Genomic DNA, 23621 nt, shown 5'->3' with positions numbered 1-23621 from the left:
CCCTCTAACTTTTGACTAAGGCTCAGTTCACATTACTGGAATGGGATTTTGATTTGATTTTGCAGTGTGTTTATGTTGTGTGACTTTGATGCAACTTTGGTTGTTTTGGATGTGGTACGCATATTCTGTGGGGCCAAAATTACACTGTAAACCTGGCTTCTCACTAGATGCAGTGCAGATTCAGCACCATATCTAAATCGCCACCTTAAGTACACTTGTAAGAACAAGGCCATGGAAACCAGTCAAGTTTTTTTTTTTTTTTTAATTTAGACCTAGTAACGGCATTATACAGTTGTCTTCTGCAGATTTTCTTTTGCCTTGCGTAATTCTTTTAAAATCCACCTTTTATAAAGAACTAATAAATGCACATAATACAGTATTCGCAGGGAAAAAAATATCCATTTATTTCTTGCAAATCAGCCTGTTGAGCATTACAACAGGCTGACTCCTCCAGTTCCCTGTCCATACAGAGGTACGGACTTTCAGTTAGCCAGCTGGAGGAAATGTTTGTGGACTACGAGTGTGGCGATTACCTCACTTGTGTTCCATTGAGACCTACAAGTCTGTTTGCAGTGGTGGAAGATGGGATTTGTAGTTCATTCAATCACAGATCTCTGAATGAATGATGCAACTGTATGGGTAACAACTGCTGCGGAGGATAACATTTGAGGGACAGACCTTGGTAGCTGTCACTCAGATAATGAAGCCCACAGTACTTTTCCTTTTAATAAAGGAGCCCAAACAGGCAGTCATTTATCAAGCTAGTCTGCACAACCTGTGAGTTTTTTTTTATCTTGCAGCATTCAGTAAAAGTGTGATATGTCTAATAAGTTTAAAGCCAAGTAACAGCAAGTAACCATTAATTTGATGTGATCCATATATCATTTCGAGCTTTTTTTCTTCTTGCAGATGAACCCACCAGCCCCAGCATTGACCATGAGATTGGCAACATTCAAGCCTCAGCTGTAATCTCCATATCTGTACAGCCACCTCCTACCATAACCACTGTTCCTCCCAGCCCCACGTCCCCGGTGCCGCTATTCTGTCGTCATCTCTCTCACGAGACTGGTAAGTTTAAATTGGAAGGTATTGGGTGATTTAACCCAGAGGGCCAAACCACAAACTTTTGGGGTTATTTTGTTGAGGTTTTTGGGTTGGCAACCTAAATAGTGTTGCTGAGACACCTATTACGCTGCCTTTATATATGTAAGATTATCTACTATCCATGCAGTGTTAATGGGTCGTGAGAGCAATTCATTTCAATGACAAACCAAGGAACCTTACCGATGGACACTTGTTGCAGTGTGTGGTGCTGTGTAAAAAAAAAACGCACATTACTGAATTGTCTTGTGCTACACTCCAATGCATGCCTGATGAAGGAGTCCTGCGAGGCTCCGAAACGTTGCTGTAATTATGTAATCGCTGAATAAAGCTTTGGACCCATTTTGGAGTCCCATGGTGTGCTGGTGACATTTCTCGCTCTGATTACTCATGGTTCCATCTGGTGGTTGCTTCAGCACCCACTTATACACAGTCACTTCTACAGGAATATGTGCGTTGGGACCAACACTTGTCGGATTCAGAATAAATGGCATTGCACCAGTGCACGTAACACCCAGGACCTAGTGGGATTGCTGTAAGGTGGGGACCTAGTGGTCTTGCTTGTAGCTCTAATACGCTCAACAAAATCCCATTCATTTCAATGCCCTTGTTCAGATCTGTGCATTTTGTTGCATGTAGCAAAACACTTGTCACTCAAAAAAAAGTACATGAGCTTCTTTTAGGCAGGATGGAGGGAGATTGGTCTCATAGACTTCAATGGAAACACCTAAAAAATGTTCAACATGAGTTTTTTACAAGCGTTTTGTCCCATAATTTCTGGCAAAACAGCAGCTCCCCACCCCTAATTTCCTCCCCCTAGTGCTTTCTCTTGGCTAAAATAAAAACACCTGAAGCTTGATTACACATGTAAAAGGCTTCTAAAACGCTCGTAATACACTTGCAAAACACTCAAAACAAAATGCCTGAAAATCACTCTGCTCAGGGGTGAATGGGGCCTCCAAATGCAGTTGAACCCCTACAAGGCAGAAAAGTAATCAGAAAATACATTGTATTATAGCAATAGGCATCTCGTTGGCTTTGTGGATAGCTTAAATTAGTGCTGCATCAGTTACATGGCTGGCTGTAAAAGGGTTAACTAAATATTGGTCTGCAAGCTATAACACTTCATTAATTTATTTTGCCAATTTCATTTTAGAGTCGACAAGACCTAGTGCTCTTGAAGTGCATGCTGGCTCCAAGACAGAGAGGTCTAAATCGTGCGATGAGGGTCTGGATGACTATAAAGAGGAAGGGAGAGTGTACGTTTGTTAAACTTTACCCACTCCTTCTGCTTCCTCCTTAAACCTCTGTATTCACATCTTTTTTTCTTTGCTTCCAGACGTAATCTGAAACACGTCTCCAGCCTAAAGGGCATCAAGGTTTGTTTTCTATGTTTCTTATTTTTGTTGTATGTGTCCTGCTACCATAAATGTAGGGATGCCAAGTAGGGATTTAACTGGTTTGTTGACTGCCTGTGGACGTCTGATCTTTTTGTGTTTCCTTATGAAGCAGGCATGGCTCCTCTTGAAGTTGTGTCTGGACTTCTGTAAATTGTTTCTTCACAGAGCACTTTAAACCATAGCGTGTGAAAATCAAATTGTTCTGCTTTGGCTGATCATGATACTTTCTGGCTGATCATGATGGGATACTCAAACCAGATCAGTGATATACGTCCGGCTTTTGCGATATGTGTAAAAAATAAAACCTCATGGCGTGGGCGTTCTGGCATATTTTCTTTTTTCTTTTTTTTTTTTTTTTTTTTTTTTTTTTTTTTTTTTTATTAAGTTTTTAACAGTACAAAACAGTACATACAGGACCATAAAATACAACCCCGGCTTCGGCCACGCAGGGTCATCAAAACAGAACCAACATAGTTCAATCTAAATCCCTTCCCTTTCCTCCCCCCAACTTCCTACCCGACCAATTGCCAATAGTCGCAAATTGTAGAGATGTGCACCTTAGGATCAGTGACCTCCGTACCATGCCCTCCTCGTAGCAGTTAAATACCTGCCTATACAAATGAGGACAATTTTACATGCCTCTTGATAGGGATTTAATTTATTACCATAAAGCATAAGTTTTACAATCTCAATATTTCGCTTACCCTCATATGCCTACATCCACCAACATATTTAGCTTACTGTATCTGAAGAGTCGAGCCAAGCCTTCCATACCTTTTTTAAACTTTTTTTCACAGCCTCTGGACCTGTAAGTTGCTTTGTAAAGATGTATGACTGAGTTAACCAGTCCTTTTCAATATGATAGAGTGGGTGCAGATGATTTCTTCCAATTCAGAAGTATAGCGTTCCTACCATAGAACAGCCCATAATTCAATAAAATGCGATGCGCACGGGATGGAACTACCTCCTCCACCAATCCTATTAAGCAGACTCTAGGTGTCATTGGGACCTGGATGCTGAGTAGTTGCGATAGCCATTCTGTAATACCAGACCAGAAGGATTGGATCTGCATGCAACTCCAGAAGACATGTTCCGAGTCAGCTGGGGAGTGAGAGCATCTCCAGCACTGACCACTGGCAGATGGATATATGCGGGATAACCTGGCAGGTGTAAAATAAATGCGATGGAAGAACTTTAAGTGAATTAGGCGGTCCCTTGCAGACACTAGATATTTAAAGGGGTGACCCCACATGTCCTCCCAGTCCTCCCCCTGTATATCTGTGATTTCCCTCTCCCACCGCTCCCTGCATTTGGTTATTCCCAGAGGTGTTTTTTTTGAAAAGAGATTTGTACACTGTTAAATGTTTAACCAGTTCATCATCCAAGAGAGTCTCTAGGGCCGATTGCAGATACTTGATTCTTTGGCCATTGAACTGCGCCTGAAATGCATGGCGCAGCTGCAAATAGCGAAAGAAAAAGGAATTGGGCAGATTATGCCTGGCCTTCAACTGGTCAAATGTACAAAGCTCTCCTTCTCTTATGTCTTTTAATACCTTGATCCCCCCACATGCCCATATCATGGGATCAGGGAGGGAGTAAAAATGGTGGAAATTAGGGTTCATCCACAATGGTGTGCTGATGGCGTGACTCCCAGATAACTCTGCAACATCAAGGTGGTGGCTTCCCATGCCCTGATGGTCGCTTTCATCGTGTCTGTTAAGGGCAAGCAGGGTTTCGGACCCCTGTAGAGGGCCAGCCTCAAACTTTCATAGGACCCCAAGTGTGCCGCTTCCATAGCCGTGACAGAGTCCCCGTCATCCGCCAACAGCCATCGCGTAGCAAACACCATCTGGCCTGCCAGATAGTATTTCTGCAAGTCAGGTAGTGCCAGTCTCCACGGCTCCTGGAGAATTTTGATATTTATGCGAGGTGACTGCGGGGACCCTATGAAAGACCCTATTATGCCGTCCAGCATTTTAAAAAAACGTTTTGGGTATCCATAGAGGAGAATGATGTAGGAAATACAGTATGACAGATAGAAACTTAATTTTTATGAGACTAACCCGCCCCAACAAGGAGAGGGGTAGGCTCCTCCATGCCTGAGTTTTTTGTTGAAGTCTAGTCAAGAGTGGTAGGAGGTTTAACGACATATAGTCTTGAACATTGGCAGTTATTTTGACTCCAAGATAGGTCATTGAAGAGACCCACTGTAATGGCAGCGTATCATGTGATAGGTTCCGTGCCTTGGGGCCTAGTGGTAGGATTGATGACTTGCTCCAATTCACTCGCAAACCCGAGAAAGAGGCAAACTTGTCTAAGATCAATAGAGCAGCTCTGAGAGAAGGCCCCGGGTCTTTGAGGAACAGAAGCAAGTCATCAGCATATAACGCTAAGCATTCTTTAATGTTCCCTACTTGAATTGTTCCCACCCTCTCAGACTGTCTAAGTGCTCTGGCCATGGGCTCCATCATCAAGGCGAAGAGTGATGAAGTTCCTATTGTGAAGTAATCCGAAACCAAGATTCCCAGACATATTGCCGTCCTCGGAGCACTATAAAGTAGCATGACCCATCGACGGAATCCAGGACCAAACCCCATGGCCTCCAACACCTTGTGCATATACTGCTAATCTTTAGAGTCAAAGGCTTTTTCAATGTCTGTGGAGACAATGACCTTGGCCGGAGACTCTGCAGTGTCTAGCAATGTAAGTGTGCAAATAATCTCCTTAAGTTCGTGTCCATCAACATGCCGGGCATAAAACCTGTCTGGTCAATGTCCATCAGGGTCGAGATAACCCTAGCCAACCTTGATGCCAGCACTTTGGCAAGGATCTTGAGATTCATGTTGAGCAGCGCTATGGGGGGCGATAAGAGGAGCACTCAAGCGGGACCTTGCCTGGTTTCAGGAGGAGAACCGTATTGGCTTCCATCATTGAGGCCGGCAAGGCCCCCTGTTCCCAGCAGTGCGCAAAAAGTAGATTTAGCCTGTGTGCCATTTGGGACTTGTATGCTTTTGTAGAAATCAGCGGGTAGTCCGTCTGGACCCGGGGCTTTCTGAGGTGGGAAGGTAAGTATGGCTGCCTCAGTTTCTAGGACTGAGATACTTTCATCCAAAAGAGCAACATCTGAGTCAGTTAGTTTCGGAAAGGCTCTGCAGTAACTCCTCCAACTCAATGGAGTTATAGGATGGAATAGGCGAATACAGGGACTTGTAGAAGCATACAAATTCCTCCAAAACTCCCACTGGATCTGTGAATAAAGACCCGTTTCTCCTTCTTACTACCGGGATACTAAATGGTATCCTTTGGTCAGCAGCCAGATTAGCCAAAAGCTTACCATTCTTGTCTCCCTCAGCAAAAAGATTTTCTGTCCTCTGCCTCACCTCAGTATGGGCTAAATTCGTGAAATGCAATGCCACTGATCTCCTACTCTCCAGCAGGGACACATAGCTAGCCTCCGAGAGAGAGTCAGCATGAGTTTTAGCACTCTTCCGCTCTTTGGCTAGTAGAAGTTCACCCTCCTCATTGTGTTCTCTCCTGGCTGCCTTTATTGCGGATATGCACTTGCCCCTTGTCACTGCTTTAAATGTATCCCACACCATAGGTGGGGCAACCGAGTCTACATTCTTTGCCCAGAATGTGTCCATGGCTGATTGGATTTGAGCTGTTACTGGCTCTTCTTGTAACTAACCCAGGGCTAATCTCCAACCGCCCCCCGGAGGAAAAGACCAGGGTAACCAGGAGCGGGTTATGGTCGGAGGTCCCTCAGGCCAAATACTCTGACTCATAAAGGTTTTTTAAAATGGTAGCATTTCCAAATGCGAAGTCAATTCTTGCTGAGGATTTGTACGTGAAAGATACATGAGAACATGATGTGACGTCTGGATGCCCCCACCTCCATAGTTTAGTTAAACCCGCTACCGATGCCCATGAGCACAGATCCACTGAGGCTGGTCTAGCTATGTTAGATGAGTCTAGTACAGGGTCCAGGATGGCATTATCTCCCATGAGTAGCATGGGGAGATGCAGGTATGATGCCAATGTTACTAGTAACTAGTCATACATTAGTTTCACCTGAAAAGGGGGGGGTTAAGTAAATGTTCACCAACAAAATTTTATGATAGGAAACATCCATTACAATATATGAATAACTCACCAAGTAGCAGCGCACTCCCCATAGTATGGTATCCCCCCTCTACTGATCCTTAGTTGCGAGGGGTGAACTGTTAAGGATTAACTAAAAGGGTCACAGTCTACCGGTCACACAGTGAGGCCTGTCATGAATCCATAGCTCAGCTTCCTGAGCCTGGACCGGCTCTGTGACATCAGTCGACAGCAGACTTCAGCCCGCTGTTTGCTGAAACTGGGTCACAGGAGCTTGGAACCATCTGCACTCCTGATCCACAGGAGAAGTACAGCCAAAACGAGCTTTGGCTGTACTTCTCCTTTAACTCTTGCCTTTTGATTGCATTCTTGGTACCGTTGCCGGTTCAACCACCAGAACCATTTCTTTCCCTTAACCACCCCCCTACCCCCTTTTGTTTTTTACTCCTACCATGTTTCTATCCACCCTCTTTTATTGACTTGAGCTTTGCTGCATTTTTCATCAACATTGCCTGGTCCCCACTACTCCCGGGCCGTGGCTGGGGTGGACCATCCAATCGTTGGCTTTCTAGCCTCCTTTATCTTTAAATTGTTGCTGTGTGCCATCATCTGTACATTTTATCACTACCCATCTATTGATTGCTCCCCTGTGTTGGGGTTACTGTTTGATCCTACCTGTTAACAATGTTTATTCCTGTATCTCTTCCTGCCTCAATCTTTACTAACAATAGACGGTACTTTGCATGTGATGGCTTTTGCATTGCTCAATAAAATATTTGAATATAAAAAAGAGATGAATTTAAAGTCTGCCAGCACCCCCCAGTGCGGTAAGGTTAAATCTTATGTCACCTACATCATCTAACCCACATGGCACAACTCTACTCAAGCCAACATCTATATAAGTTGCCTTTTCTTCCATGTAAATGCCAAAGGGCAGCAAGCAAGCTCAGACTTTATAATATTTCCTGACTATTCAGACTCCAACTAAATCCATTTTCCCCAAACAATTTCCTCCAGCCACCAGAGAGCGTGCAGTCTTCTGAAGACTCAGAGTCCAGGAAAGGCTCTTCCTCCGATGTGTTCAGCGATTCAAACAAAGAGGGTTACTTGTTTTTCCGACAGCTTGTCACTGATAAAGGAAAGGTAAGCAACAGAGAATTTCATCTCAACGTTTAGCACCGGTAGGTTAGGCTTTCAAAAGGAAAGTGTGGTTGATTTCTTGTGGGCACATATTTGAGTTCGTATTGCAGTCTTTTCCTTAAAGTGGGAAAATAATACCTCAATACAATTATACATAAAGTAATTGGTCATTTAAAAAATGTATACACCATATTTTACCAATAAAAAGTCTAATTTTGTTATTCCAAAATAGAATAAAGGAGAATACATTTTAAAAATCACTATGCGTTCCCTATTGGTTTCAGAAAATACGAGTCTAACCTATATTATGAATTGTGTCATTAGTTATGTGATCATTTGTGCAATTTGTAACGGTAACTTGTGTTTTGTAGCGAATTATGAAGCCCTGGAAACAGATGTATGTCATATTACGGAACAACTCCTTATTTTTGCACAAAGACAAAAAGAATCAAGCTGGACTTTGGTCCTCCCAGTCTGAAGAGGAGCATACCATCAATCTCTGTGGATGTTTAGCGGATATATCATACAGTGAAACTAAGCGCAAGAATGTATTTCGCATTATAACTGTCGATCACGAGTACCTTTTCCAGGCTGAAGACAGAGATGATATGCTGGCTTGGATTAATGCAATACGGGAGAACTGCAGTGTGGATGATGAGGTATGGCACTCTAATCTTTTGTATTGTTAACATTTAATTCATAGAACTTTTGAGCACCTGTGAGTTTCCAATAGCAAGATTTCCTTACAAGGCTATAACTCTATAGCAGGAATCCCCAATTATGTGCGTCTTCTGTATCATTGAGTATCCATCAGTAGGTGTGACACCATCATTTTGACTTTTTAATGATTGCAACAGTTGGGCTAAACTGTGAATTCTGGTGGTGATATCAATTCGGTAAACACTCCGTAAGATGACTTGCCAAAATTTGTCTTTTTGGCCATTCCTAGAATTTCTGGAATATTCAGATGTCTTCCTGGCATTTTATTATGCAAATCTCAGTATCAAGACTTGGTGTCTGCCCCCCCCCCCCATCTGTTTCTGACCACCTTTGGTCAGTTCCTGGCCATTGCAGGGAAGGACCAATCTTATTGTTTAGACTAGTAGTCTCCAAACTGCAGCCCGTGGGCCAGATGTGACCCTTATCCAGCCCTTTGGGCACATTCCTCCCAATGACACCAATGATGGGGCACCATTCCTCCCACTGATACCAATGATGGGGCATTATTCCTCCCTTTGAGTACCAACAATTGGGCGCCACTCCTCCCACTGATACTAAGAAAGTGGCACTGCCCCCTTCATTTAAACAAAAGATGGGGCATTTTCTACTCCCACTGGCCACAGTGTGGCCCCTCTAATGTTTTGAAGGACAATAAACTGGCCTTTATTTAGAACGTTTGGAGACCCCTGGTTTAGAAGATAAAATAGTGCAGTCTGGGGCTCTGCTTTGCCTAATAGATTGGAGATTTGCTCCATCCCAGCATAAGTTTACAGTTTTACTAAGGCTTGGGTACATGTTATGTAGGTACATACCGATATCTGCTATTGGCTTTATTTAATTGGCATACAAGATGATTAGTGAAAAATATTGCTAGTGCGTGTTTTTTTTTTTTTTTTCATTTACAAGTCTGGCTATTTTTTGTTCTTCCGCAGCAGACAGACAAAGCAAATGAGAATATTTTAAATAGACTTGGCGGCTACACAACAAAGTAAGTATTAGGTCAAAAAGCCAATTTTGCCTTGTCACTATGTAGTGTCAGTTTTATATACTATAATCGTTTTCTTCCAGATCGTCCAACAACAAATCGGAAGCATCGCCCAAGCCCACTCGCCAGCCTTTGAGTTTCCAGAATATCCTAGGCACGAAATCAGATTCCAAACTGCAGAGTCCTCACTCCCCCAAGCAGGACTCAGAGCGCAAACTGCTCACTAAAGGTTTGTCAGGATGCATTCTGAACTTTTTTCATGCTAAAATTATTGTGTGTGCTCTACAGTTAAATCCATATGCAAGTCTGACACACAACTCCTGAGAGCTATAGTGACATCAAATCAAAAAGGGAAATTGCCGTTTTGCTGTAGTCTATTTTCAGAAGGTGGTTTTTGAATTATGGTGAAGTTTACCTGAAAGAGCAAGTCCATGTAATTACAAATGTTTGCTGTAGTGCTGCAGCTTTCAGTGCTTTGTCAAGTTCTTTCTTGCTTGGTCCCCCCCACCAGGCCATAAATTGTACTTTCTGCCCTCAGCAAACACTGCTACGTGGAAATGTACCCATGTGTACAGTAACGCATTCCCAAGGCTGACTGATTGCAGTGCATAATAAAATAGGCAGGTGCTAAACAGCTTCTCTGCCTTTTTTTTTTTTTTTTGGAAACCATGTGTGCCCATCATAAAAAAACAAAAAAAATATAATCATCTTGGCACCCCATTGCAATTTACTTAGTTTTCCATTCCTACCCTTTTGAAGTTTAAATGTCTTTAGGTAGGGTGAGATGCCAAGGAAATTACTGTATTTGCCCTGTAAAAATGGATTCTATTGTATGATGATGTCTTGTGTTTGAGTCATGAGTTCCACCTTGGATCCGAGCCTTTGTGTGTCTGAAGAGACTCTCAGACTCCGCTCTCCCATGACCGAGCGTGCTGTTGACTCATAAATTTCTCTCTTAATCTTTTGACTCATTCATCATTGAATTGTCATTTGCATTTGTAAGGGCAGAAGGTTTACATAAACTTATTCTCCTTGTTTTTAACTTGTAGATGACACCAGCCCACCTAAAAATCCATGGAAAAAAGGCTTTAATAACATGATGAGAAAGACTTTTGAGAAGAAACCTTCAGGTGGTGGCACCTTTGGCGTTCGACTGGATGATTGCCCCCCAGCACAATCTAATAAAGTAACTGCCAACTTATTTCACACAGTCAATTTGATTTGTTTGCGGAAAGGCCTGAGCTAACCACAATCTGTTTCTTCTTAGTTTATCCCATGGATAGTGGACACCTGCTGTCGGCTCGTTGAAGAAAGAGGTCTGGAGAACACTGGCATATACAGGGTCCCTGGAAATAATGCAGCTATTGCAAGCATGCAAGAAGAACTTAACAAAGGAATAACAGATATTGATCTGCAGGATGATGTGAGTTTTTGTGGAGGAGTTCTACTAATTGCCTGGTTTCCAGTAGTGAAGCTGTCACCTCCTACCTATAGTCCCTTTGTAAGCACCAAAAGGACCCCCATCCCACTGTTTGCAGTACTTGCCAGACTGAAGCCTCTCCTGGTCAAATGCACTGGTTACCATAAAGAACTACTGTCTTGTTTTGTTGTGTATCAGTAATATATTTTACCAGCTGGTTAAGATTAAAAATCCATCCAATATACAGTGCCTTGCAAAAGTATTCACCCCCTTGACATTTTTTGTGCTTTTTTACCTCACAACCTGGAATTAACATGGATTGTTTGAGGATTTGCATCATTTAATTTACAGAACATGCCCACAACTTTGAAGATATTTTTTTATTTTTTTTTTATTGTGAAGCAAACAATTAATAGGACAAAAAACAGAACAAGTCAATGTGCATAACTATTCACCCCCCTAAAGTCAATACTTTGTAGAGCCACCTTTTGCGGCTATTACAGCTCCAAGTCGCTTTGGATGAGTCTCTATGAGCTTGCCACATCTTACCACTGGGATTTTTGCCCATTCCTCCTAGCAAAACTGCTCCAGCTCCTTCAAGTTGGATGGTTTGCACTTGTGAACAGCAATCTTTAAGTCTGACCACAGATTTTCTATTGGATTGAGGTCTGGGCTTTGACTTTACATGTTTACCCTTAAACCACTCAAGTGTTGCTTTAGCAGTGTGTTTGGGGTCATTGTCCTGCTGGAAGGTAAACCTTCATCCTAGCCTCAAATCACACAGAGTGGTACAGGTTTTGCTCAAAAATATTCCTGTATTTAGCACCATCCATCTTTCCCTCAACTCTGACCAGTTTCCCAGTCCCGACTGCTGAAAAACATCTCCACAGCATGATGCTGCCACCACCATGTTTCACTGTGGGGATGGTGTTCTTTGGGTGATGTTGTTGGGTTTGCGCCAGACATAGCGTTTTCTTTGATGGCCAAAAAGTTCCATTTTAGTCTCATCCGGCCAGAGCACTTTCCTCCATGCATTTTGGTAGTCTCCTACATGCCTTTTCGCAAACACTCAAAATGTGCCATTTTGTTTTTTGCTGAAAGTAATGGCTTTCTTCTGGCCACTCTGTCATAAAGCCCAACTCTATGGAGTGTACGGCTTATTGTCGTCCTATGTACAGATACTCCAGTCTCTGCTGTGGAACTCTGCAGCTCCTCCAGGGTTACCTTAGGTGTCTGTGCTGCCTCTGATTAATGCCCTCCCTGCCCAGTCCGTGAGTTTTGGTGTGCGGCCGTCTCTTGGCAGGTTTGCTGTTGTGCCATGTTCTTTCCATTTGGTTATGATAGATTTGATGGTGCTCCTAGGGATCATCAAAGATTTGGATATTTTTTTTATAACCTAACCCTGACTTGTACTTCTCAACAACATTGTCACTTACTTGTTTGGCGAGTTCCTTGGTCTTCATGGCAGTATTTGGTTAGTGATGCCTCTTGCTTAGGTGTTGCAGCCTCTGGGGCCTTTCAAAAAAGGTGTGTATATGTAATGACAGATCATGTGACACTTAGATTGCACACAGGTGGACATCATTTCACTAATTATGTGACTTCTGAAGATAATTGGTTCCACCAGAGCTTTTTATGGATTTCCTACCAAAGGGGGTGAATACATATGCACATGCCAATTATCAGTTTTTTATTTCTGAAAAATAGTTTTATGTATATATTTTTCTAATTTTACTTTACCAACTTAGACTATTGTGTTCTGATCCATCACCTATAATTCAGATTAAAAAAAACATTGAACCAAAGGCTGTAATGTAACAAAATGGCTGTAATGTAAAAAAAATGCAAAAAGCCAAGGGGGATATATACTTTTGCAAGGCACTGTACATATTGGTTTACTAGTGCGGATAAAGTTCACAGTGTATACTTTTACACCAAAAAGAGAGTGCTGGTATAATAGGTCACTCATATGCCGATGCATTTTGCCAGACTTGGATTCATCATATGCTCCAGCGCCCGCCCAGGGAGTGATGTTTCTGGAGTCTTTGTGCTTGAGGTGGGTCTCACATAGTGAACGCATAAAGGTATTGAATGTCTATGAATATGGATATTGTATAATATGTCATTGTCTTTTTGTAGATGAGTGCTGTAATGTCTTCATAGGCCCTGATGTAGCAAAGTCTGGCGAAACGTGTCGGCATATGGGGACCTATTATACCAGCATTCTCTTTTTGGTGTAAAAGTATACACAGTGAACTCTATCAGCACTAGTATTGTTTTTATTACCACTATGTATATGGGATGGATATTTTAATTTTTGTGATCAATAAATTGTATTATTTTATTTCAAATTGTTTTCTCCTTGTTTAGCCTGTATAGTCTGAAATTGTCTTTTGCTTACTTTCCTAACTTAAAGTAGAACTATGGGCAATTTTTTTTTTTTTTCATTTTGGAGAGTAATGATGGGTCATAACCCCTGTCAGATTATTTTTTGCCATCTGGGTCCCATTGGGGAGATTTCCTTCACTTCCTGTCCTATGGCCAAAACAGATGGTGAGAGATTTCCTGTAAATTAAGGGAATTTCTTGGAGTTTCAAGAGCTAGTTTCCCCATTGGAAGATTTCTCCACTATTTTTTTGTATATTAGATTTTATTAGATATTTTGCAAGGGTTACACACAAAGCACGTAGACCAGGAACAACATATTTCCATTTATCCTTATGTTAAAAGAATGGTGATTAAATCAAACCTCTAAATCATTTTTACAATCTCAAAATAGAATCAGTATAGGTGTGTATTTCTACCTGTTCTTCCATAGCATCTATATTGTGCTATCAAGTGTTCCCCTTGGATTAAGAACTGCCCCAAAGTAAAAAATAAGCGAAAGCAGAAAAGAGAGAAAAAAGGGAAAGGGGTAAAAAGAAAACAAGACAAACATACACAGACAGCACAGATATCTGGGAAGCCACCTTCACGATCACAAAGCCACCAACCTAGGTCCCCACCACACGTGTAAGTAGTGACTTTTCACAGATCGGAGCTCAGCATGTCAGAGCTCAAGAAAAATCATTCCAGGTTGTCCGCAAAGCCATGTACTTATGGTAACGTCCCTGTATACTCGCCATTATTTCCTCCATTCTCTTTAATTGGTTCAATTCAGCTATCTACTCTTTAATAGTGGGAGCAGTTTGTGTACTCCAGTGTCTGGGTATACTGTAAGTGTTCGTGCTGCAGAAATAAGGGTCCCTTTTTAACCTCTCGCATGGGGCCTGGGTATATAGAAAGTAAAGCTATTTCTGGAGATGTCTGATAAGGCTTGCCTATGACAGAAGAGCAATTTTGGAACACAGACTCCCAGAATGCTTTGATCTGGGGCAGGTTCACCATATGTGGAGCATTGTGCCTACATCGCTTCCGCGGTGCCAGCACTCCTCAGGATAGGTCGGTGATGTTCTATGTAGCTTTGTCAGTCATCTATACCATCTAGTTAATATTTTATAATTCTTTTCTTGCATAAAGGATTGAGGAGCTAGATTTGAAAGTTAACAAGAAATCTTTCTTCCATTCTTCTCCAGTAATCATATGACCCAATTTCCCCACTATTAATGTTTTGAGGTAAACCCAAAATTTGGGATTTTCTTTTACTTTCGATGAGAACAGTAAACTGAACAAATAGAGGGGGTGAATCTCCCCAGCAGGGCCACAGACAGTAATAAATACCAACAGGTGTTCTAACCCCTCTCCACTCTATCCAAAAAAAAAAAAAAAAAGTTTTGCCTTAATTATATTTTAACTTACTGTAACACTTACTGTAGCACTGGTATCAAGTGCAGATTTTTTTTCTGCACAGGAATCTGCAACATGTATGCAGTTTTCTGCAAGGAAAAAAACTGACATGACATCCATATTGTGCTGTGAGCAGGACACAACTGACACGCATGAAAACGGATGTCAACGTGCATGAAAACTGATGTCTCTGCAAGGGAAATTTGCACAGTTATCATATAAGTTTTCATGCACGTATGATGTGAACGAGCCCTTAAAGTGACAGTTGGCAGTGTTGTTCCTTGGGATTACTAGAGAAGGACATTTGCTATTTGTTTACATTTTTTTTTAACACCTACCAATAGAAATGTATGTTTAGTGGTGTTTTTAACACATTTCTTGTGCAGACTGGAAGGATTTGAAAATGTGATTTTATTTATTCTCTATATGACCACTGTGTGGAAGGGTCATAGAGGTTATTTGACTTAACTTGTTTATTATTCCAGAAATGGAGAGACTTGAATGTAATCAGCAGTCTCCTGAAGTCATTTTTCCGAAAACTGCCAGAACCCCTTTTCACCAATGGTAAGAATTTGCCATCTTTCTTTCTTTTTTCCGTTTTTATGTACAGTATGTGCATGATTGATCTGTTTTCTTTTTTGTCTGTTGTAAAAGAGTCATCTCGGTCTTGTTTTTATTATATCAAAGGGGATATATTATGTTTATAACCAATCCATTACAAGGTAAAGTTCTAACACCCGTAGATAGGTAAAGGGGATTTAATTGCTTTTAGAACATAAAAGCAAGTAGCATTTTTTTCTTGCTTTACCGCCACCTAGTGGTTTTCTCTTGTGTGCACAGCTATTGCGTAGAAAATCTTTACTATCAGTTTAGAAGTTGTTTTTCTTTAATTTTCATATAATCAGAAATGACATATTTTAAACTTTGTTTATTCTTGTAGGTCATCAAACATTTTGCTGTTCTTTACATCTTTCCTTATTAACTTAAATTAGAGAGCCTTTTTTTTCCCCCTTTTTTTTAGAAAAATACAATGACTTCATTGAAGCAAACCGCAAAGAAGACCCCAATGAGAGGCTTAAAACTCTGAGAAATCTGGTGAGCGTTGTGTTACTGTATTCTTTCTTCTAAACAAGTGAAGTGCACCTGTCATGAGAGACATGTGCAGGCTGCCATGGCCTCTTTCTGAAAATGCTAGTTGCTTGTCTCTCTACTTCTGAGTCACTGACCTGTAACAAGCATAAAGCCCTTCAGTGTGTGATGTAGACACGAGGCCATATTTATCTAATGCAGTCCTTTACATATGTGAATGATGCCTACCTTTCATGCAGGTCCTGTCCATTTATCACTACCTCCTTCTTAATGATGTTTAATGCTGTGTGCACATTTTTTTTTATCAGTGTGGGGAGGTAGTTGCATCAACAGCTTACTATTTTTTAAAGCAGAAATTTATGCGAGACATACAGGGGGTGCTATTGCAGACCTCCTTTTGGAAATGCAAGTCACTAACTTAGAACTAGAATGCAGAGCAGAAAAGTTAGATGTATCTATGTGCTCACTTTTGGACCAGTGGCTTAAAAAAGCTATAGCCAAATGGTCAGCATGGCAGACAAGCGGCTAGTATATTCTTAAAGTATAACCAAAGGCAATTTTTTTTTTTCAATATGTATAGAGTGGAGAGGGATTGGACCACCTGTCAGTTTTTATTGCTCTGTGTCCCTGTTGGAGACTCTCACCCTCTCTATTTGTTCTATTTACTGTTCTCACCCAGAGTATAAGAAAATCCCAAGTTTTGGGTTGTTACTGGAACAGGAGTAGAGGGGAAATCTTCCAGTGGGGACACTTGTGAGAGGGATTTACTTTCACTTCCTGTTTTGGCTATGGGACAGGAAGCGAAGGGACATCTCCCTAATGGGACACAAGGCAAAAAAATGACAAGGATTATATCCCTACCTTATGCTATCCAAAATAAAAAAAAGTTTTCCCTTTAGTTCTCTTTTCAAGAAGAGGCCAGCAGTGACAGTTTCGATAATTAACAGGCTGGCTTTTGTGGTATCCTTCATACCAAGGCATTGGCGGTTAAAAGCTGCATTTTAAAATGTCTGTGTAACCAATCAGAAATCTGCTTTCTGCAGCTTTGAATGGGTATTTTAGCAAACGCTAATTTTTGATTGACTGCTGTTAAAGTTTATAGTATAAGATCAAAATCCTTCCTCTCCTGCTGTATTTTACTGACCTGCTTTTTCTTCCTGTTTAGATCCGCGAATTGCCAGCACATCATTACCAAACCCTCAGATTCCTTTGTACCCACTTAAAAACTGTGGCAGAAAATTCAGAAAAGAACAAGGTAAGATAGTTAATTCGAGTTTTTCTACTACCAGAAGCCATTTCATTTACCAGCATGTCAGTGATAGGGAAGCCAGCCATAGACAGTTTGAATCTTGGCTGGTTTAGTAGGGACCAGCCAAGATTCAAACCATGCATGGGCAGGCTGATTGTACCAAAGTCGAACCATCGATCGACTTGGGTACAACCAGCATGTCAGACTTTTCATGCGATTATTGGCAGCCGCTATAGCCACTAGCAACCATCACTGTGTGTTCTACTGGCAGGGACTGCTCCCTGTGCCAGCTGACTGATGGGCTTGAATAAAAGTGCAAATGAACAGTAAGACCCAAAAGTTGTCCACATCTGTTTGAGAGAAACCACTTGAAAGATGGAATAAGCACTCACAAAACGTATCTCTAAAAGGGATTAGGACCCTCAATATTCCACAGAAATGTCTCTTGGGGTATCCAATAAAGGTCTATATTCAGCCAAGGGCTTGAGTAAATTGATAAAAGCAAAAGTTTATTAAAATTCATTAAAATCCACACAAAACCATCTCTCAATCTTGTTAACATCCAGCAGTTGTGTTGTGGATCTTAAATAAAACCATTAAAGTGGTTGTAAAGGCAGGTTTTTTTATCTTAATCCAAACTGTCTGAATGGACACCAGGAGCCACGGCTTGGGTGGCCCCTATAGCAAGCTGCTTGTTGTGGAGGCATTCGGCAGGTGGGAGGGGCCAGGAGAACCAAAGAGGGACCCGAGACAGAGAGGATCCGGGCTGCTCTGTGCAAAATCATTTAACAGAGCAGGCAAGTATAACATGTTTGTTATTTTTAAAGAAAAAAAAAAGACTTTAGTATCATTTTTAAATAAAGATATACACTTGTACCATAAGTGATCTTATGCATCGAATGAATAATGAATAATATGGCAATAATGGTTAGGGGTGTTGAATTTAATTGATGCATTGCGATTCGGCATCGATGCTGTAACCGGAATAATCGATTTTGGGGTGACGTCATTTGCGCGCCACGCTGTGCCCTGTCTATTGGATCAGAGCTGAAAGGCAATGTGCCCTGCCTCTCCACACTGAGCCGAAATGAGCCGTGGGCGTTAGCCACGCCCTCTTTACCTGCCTCCCGCTGACGTCATCCCCAGCTGGGTCGCCGCGTGTTTAGCTGACTGCTACAGGAGAGGAGACATTTGGAGCGAGTGTCCCCGACTCCCAGTCTCCAGAGAGTCCTCCTCCCCCTCAGCTCGCTGTCACACAGGCTGCTGCGGGAGGCCTGAGCCAGTGTCCTGCGCTTGTCCTCCTCACAACAGGCTGCTGCGTACAGTGGGAGACCCAAGCAAGCCAGAAGAATACTGGATAGCCGCGCTTGTCCTCCTCACAGGCTGCAGCGGGAAACCAGTGCACACTCTGTCATCATCATCAAGTACTTAAGTCAGACACATATCTGATCCACCATTATGTACAAATTTGCCAAATTATGACTAATAAAATTATAAACTTGATGGTGAACCTAAACCTTAAAGTGGCCATGCCATTTCATTCATTATGGTTTATGCATGTCTTATTGTCTTAGTGATTGATTCACATCACAACTTCATTGATACCTTTGTTTTTTGTTTTTTTGTTTTTTTTGTTTTTTTTTAATATGATTCATGGTTTGGTCATGGCATGGCATTGCATGTATGGGGCAGTGATGAGCAAAACCATAAATCATTAAACAAAACAAAAAAAGTATCAATATAGTTGTGATGTGAATCAATCACAAAGACGTTAAGACACATATAAACCATAATTAATGAAGTTACATACATTGACGTTTGGGGGGACATTGTCCGCAACCTCTGTCCCTCTCTTGTATCATTCCACAGTCTCTGACCCTCTCTTGTATCATGTCCGCAGTCTCTGACCCTCTCTTGTATCATGTCCGCAGTCTCTGACCCTCTCTTGTATCATGTCTGCAGTCTCTGACCCTGTCTTGTATCATGTCCGCAGTCTCTGACCCTGTCTTGTATCATGTCCGCAGTCTCTGACCCTGTCTTGTATCATGTCCGCAGTCTCTGACCCTGTCTTGTATCATGTCCGCAGTCTCTGACCCTGTCTTGTATCATGTCCGCAGTCTCTGACCCTGTCTTGTATCATGTCTGCAGTCTCTGACCATCTCCTGTAGTGATTTGGGGGGAGTCTGGAGCTCCTTTTTAAGTTGGGTGCTGTGTTTACACTTTGCTACATGCAGGGAGTGTTGTGTGTTTTGTTTTTTTTTTTAAGAACAGACACAATTTAAAAAATGGAATTCTTCTGACCTTTTGAATTTTTTGGATGAAAACTGAACAGTAATCGTGATGCATCGCCTAATCGAATCGTGAGGCCAGTGAAGATGCACACCCCTAATAATGGTGCAATTTGCCTCTGCCCATAGCAAAAGTCATCCTGTGGGCAGGTGTATTGTGTATATTCCACCGTGCAGCAGGAGGCCTTGCACACCGGAAATGGCGTGCCAGAGGTGATGTGACTGGACTGCTGAGAGGAAGCTGCTGATAATCCACTATCCAGGGAATCGGAACGCATCGATGCACAGCGGGATGTTGCTATGAAAATGCGTTTCACACACATGCACTTTTTCAAGTCAGGTGGGACAAGTGTTTATCTTAATTTAATGGTTTTATTCAAGATCCACAATTCAGCTGGCCGATGTCAACAAGATTGAGAGATGGCTTTGTGTGGATTTTTATGAATTTTTAATAAACTTTTGCTTTTGTCAATTTCTTAAAGTCCTTGAGGGACTAAATTTACTGTATTGACCTATGATATTGGATACCCCAAGAGATATTTCTGTGGAATATTGAGGGTCCTAAGCAGTTTTAGAGCTACATTCTGTTTGTGTTGTTTATAACCAGTTGTTAGAACATTTTCCCCTGTAAAGGTGGTAAGGAGAACCATGCCCTTTAAAAAAATCATAGTGTATATGGTGCGGTCTACTTGGCTTTCGGGTAGAGTGTGGCAGCTTCTGTTTAGTAATTTTGCTCAACACCTCTTGCCAAGGTTACATCCCAAATGGGGTATTAAATTAAAGTGTATGTCTTGGCAAAATAAAATAGCAAGTAGAGTAGTATCAGTCCTGGTGCATATGTGGTAGGCGTACTTTCATTCATATCCTTTTGCAAAATGTTCTGCGATTCATTCAAACTCTGTTCTCATTGTACTAGATGGAGCCCAAAAACCTGGCTATTGTATTCGGTCCAACGCTGGTCAGAGCATCAGAAGATAATATGACCCACATGGTCACCCACATGCCCGACCAGTACAAGATTGTGGAGACCCTCATTCTGCGTGTAAGTCAGTTGATAATCTTTATTGCTAGCATTTCCGTATCTGGGTGTGAGGGGTCTAACTGATCTTTTCTTCCTGTTCTCAGCATGACTGGTTTTTCGGGGAGGAGAGTGGAGATGAGCCAATTGTAAGTATTGTACTGGGTTTGTGTTTTTTTTTTTTCTTAGAGGTAATGTCTGGAGAATGGCTCGTCTCAAACTTCATGACTAATTGGGGAATTGTTTGCAATTTGTTGATAGCTGCAGTACTGATAAACATAATACATTTGTGTGACACACAAAACCTAACGATGGCTGATAAGTAGATATTCTATAATGGCGAACGGACAGTATGGCAGGGTTTATGGGGCATATTCATAAAATTTGTTGAAATTATTAGACTTAAATACACAGAAGATTTTCTAGCTGTCGTTTCTCTGATCTTTCCATGAGTTAATAAAGTTCCAGTCAAAACTTTGTAGGAGTGTAGTAGGGATAAAAAGGGCTATTTGTGTACCATAGAGGATATTTCTCTTCTGTTCCTGTGCTGATACCTGTCACCGGGACAGGACATTAGGGGATATTTTACAAATAGTATAGCAATATAACAATGTTTTTTGTTTTTCCACAAAATACTTTATTGGAATAGAAAGCACAAGGATATATTCATGGGCCCAAGGGCCTAGTATCGCATAGGTGTAACAAAAACGATTAACCATCATATCGTATGTTGCAAAAAACGCAAATCTCAAAGTGCGAAGATAAACAAATCCCCTTAGTAATCTAAAGCCTCAACAGCAAGAGGCATTGTAACGCCTTATGCAAAGGTTCTGATCATAATGTAGAAACATGGAAATAACTATAGATGTATATTTAGCTGGAATCTTGGAGCCATAGATGAGGGGCAAAAAAAATAAGCCCCAGTGGTAAGGAGAGGGCAAATTGCCTACAATTAGATTAGATTAAAAAAAAAAACTAAAAAAAAAACACTAAAATGTTCCTGCTTTCTGACAAATTTCAAAAACCATAGGTAAACAGACAATGATCAGTCATAAAACTTGCACACTGCCAATACTCTTGTCAGCCATCTATAAATTAAACGCCAACTCTTAAAGCCTAAGGCCTCATATACACTGCTGCTGGTAAACTGATGTTTAGGAGCAGTTGGGCATTTTATTCAGCAAACGTGGCTAAATGGACGTTTTTAGATGTAGGTTTCTAGCTGTCAAGTTGAATAGTTCAGGAGAGGTTAAACAACGTCCTGTGTACATGAAGCCTAATGCCCTGTACACACCATAGGATTTTCTGACAACAAAACAGTGGATTTTTTTCCGAAGGATGTTGGCTCAAACTTGTCTTGCATACACACGGTCACACAAATGTTGTCGGAAATTCTGAACGTCAAGAACGCGGTGACGTACAGCACGTACGACGAGCCGAGAAAAATTAAGTTCAATAACCAGTGTGGCTCTTCTGCTTGATTCCGAGCATGCGTGGACTTTTGTGCGTCAGAATTTCCGACAAGTTTTGTTGTCGGAAAATTTGAGAACCCGCTCTCAAACATTTGTTGGCGGAACTTCCGCCAACAAATGTTCTATGGAGCATACACAAGGTCGGAATTTCCGACAAGCTCACATCCAAATTTGTTGGAAAATCCTGTGTGTGTCTACGTGTGTACAGGGCATTAGAGTTTTTAAAAATACAATGTTGCAGTGGTGCCCACCCGTGCAGCAAGGGTTAAATGCTCATTCTGTCTAGGGGTGCATGAATAGGCAATAAATACTTACCTTACTCCTTACTCCAGCAGGGTCCCTCCAGTGCTGCAACCTCTCCCATAGCTTCCTCCATAGGCTGTGAATGGCTTTAGTAACACTTCAGTCTGCTCAGCACACCATACAGTTATGCGGGGTACACACACTAATTCTTTTTTCTTCAACCCAGAGGGCATCACCGTACTAACACAATCAATGTTGGGGCAACAATTTTCCCTGCTGAACTCTTGTATTCTGGCAGGGGGACGGCCCCTTGACCAGAACACACTGATCAGCGCCGAGATGCTGGCTTTCCGACATGCTCATGAGACCGGTTTCTGTTGGACAGGGAGCTATGTTCATACAGGCTGAAAGTCGGCCAGTACCTGTTGAACCGATCGTTTTTTGCCCTTGTGGACCCAGCCTTAAAGCGTTTGTTAATCCAAAAAATAAAAAAACAGATCCTGTTCCCTTAAAGCATGTTATACAGCACAGTGCTTGTGCTGTGTCATTTGGCCACCTGTATAACCTAAAAAAAACCTGGCTTATCCTGCCTGGCGATACCTTCCCCTCTGCAAACATGATAATCATGGCTGCTGAGCCCTGACATCGTGGTCCCTTTGCGTGATTCTGTCAGCCGCAGCCTGCTATCTGCAGCTCTCCTGTGTCTGTATCTCGTCTGCTGCCCGATTGTACCTGTATGAGCTCCGCTCCCACCGCTCAGCTGACGTGCGTCTCTCTCTCTCTCTCCCCCTCCTCCCTGGCTGACTTAAGAGGTAGCTGTGAACCTCCACAAGGATGGAGAGGAATCAGCTGAGCGCCAGGGGGAGGAGCTCATACAGGTACAATCGGGCATATTTTTTACAGAACACAGGGAAACTTCTTATAATGGTACATAGATGATTTAGTAGAAGGTTAACAACCACTTTCATTGAAGAGAGAGGTTTGGGACTTTGTATGATGCATGCAGCTGGGGAGGGTGGGGGATAAAAATGTATTCCATATATGATGTGTACAACCAAAACATTTATAATAATATAGCATAATAATCCATAATAATAATGTCAGACACACAACCCATGTATCGCACAATACATATATAAAAGTGCATGATTGTTACAACATTTTGCAATAAAACAATAAAATTGATGGAATCATCCTGACTGTAAACATGATAATGGCATCAACATCGCTTGACGCGTTTCGAGGATGACCTCCAGTCATCAGGAGCAGATGCCTGATATATATCTATAATTAATAAGTTGTACATAATAATCTGTCTCAATGTACGAGGGCAGGGGAGGGGGAGGAAAAACAAAAGTATGGAAAATATCCACCCATACTTACAATATAGCTAGGAGTCTGAAATAGAGCTATATTATGTTTTGGTTGCACACTTCATATATGGAATACATTTTTATTCTATTATACTCTTTATGTGCATTGTATTGAAATTTAGTAATTACAGTTTTATAATGAACTGGTCAGACACAGTTTGCATCATGGTCCCACCCCCCCCAGCTGCATGCTTCATACAAAGTCCTAAACCTGTCTCTTCAATGAATTGTCAAAC

At 41.7% G+C, this 23621-nt stretch overlaps 1 protein-coding gene across 5 annotated transcripts in view; it reads left to right on the top strand.

Moving 5' to 3' along the window:
- ARHGAP21 (Rho GTPase activating protein 21) overlaps positions 1-23621 on the top strand; it is a 266892-nt gene that overhangs the window by 229077 nt on the left and 14194 nt on the right. For 4 of the 5 annotated variants that reach the window (XM_073629777.1, XM_073629778.1, XM_073629775.1 and 1 more), the window contains 14 exons: positions 910-1068; positions 2258-2360; positions 2441-2480; positions 7620-7745; positions 8114-8401; positions 9395-9450; positions 9531-9676; positions 10497-10633; positions 10715-10870; positions 15139-15217; positions 15675-15748; positions 16908-16997; positions 20196-20321; positions 20405-20446. In XM_073629777.1, the coding sequence (XP_073485878.1) occupies positions 910-1068; positions 2258-2360; positions 2441-2480; positions 7620-7745; positions 8114-8401; positions 9395-9450; positions 9531-9676; positions 10497-10633; positions 10715-10870; positions 15139-15217; positions 15675-15748; positions 16908-16997; positions 20196-20321; positions 20405-20446 (1622 nt within the window). The remainder of the gene's footprint in view (positions 1-909; positions 1069-2257; positions 2361-2440; positions 2481-7619; positions 7746-8113; positions 8402-9394; positions 9451-9530; positions 9677-10496; positions 10634-10714; positions 10871-15138; positions 15218-15674; positions 15749-16907; positions 16998-20195; positions 20322-20404; positions 20447-23621) is intronic. The other variant, XM_073629776.1, reaches the window with a different exon arrangement.

Source organism: Aquarana catesbeiana, linkage group LG05 (genome assembly GCF_042186555.1).
Source record: "Aquarana catesbeiana isolate 2022-GZ linkage group LG05, ASM4218655v1, whole genome shotgun sequence".
NCBI classification, from domain to species: Eukaryota; Metazoa; Chordata; class Amphibia; order Anura; family Ranidae; genus Aquarana; species Aquarana catesbeiana.
This window is presented reverse-complemented; position numbering and strand designations above follow the sequence as displayed.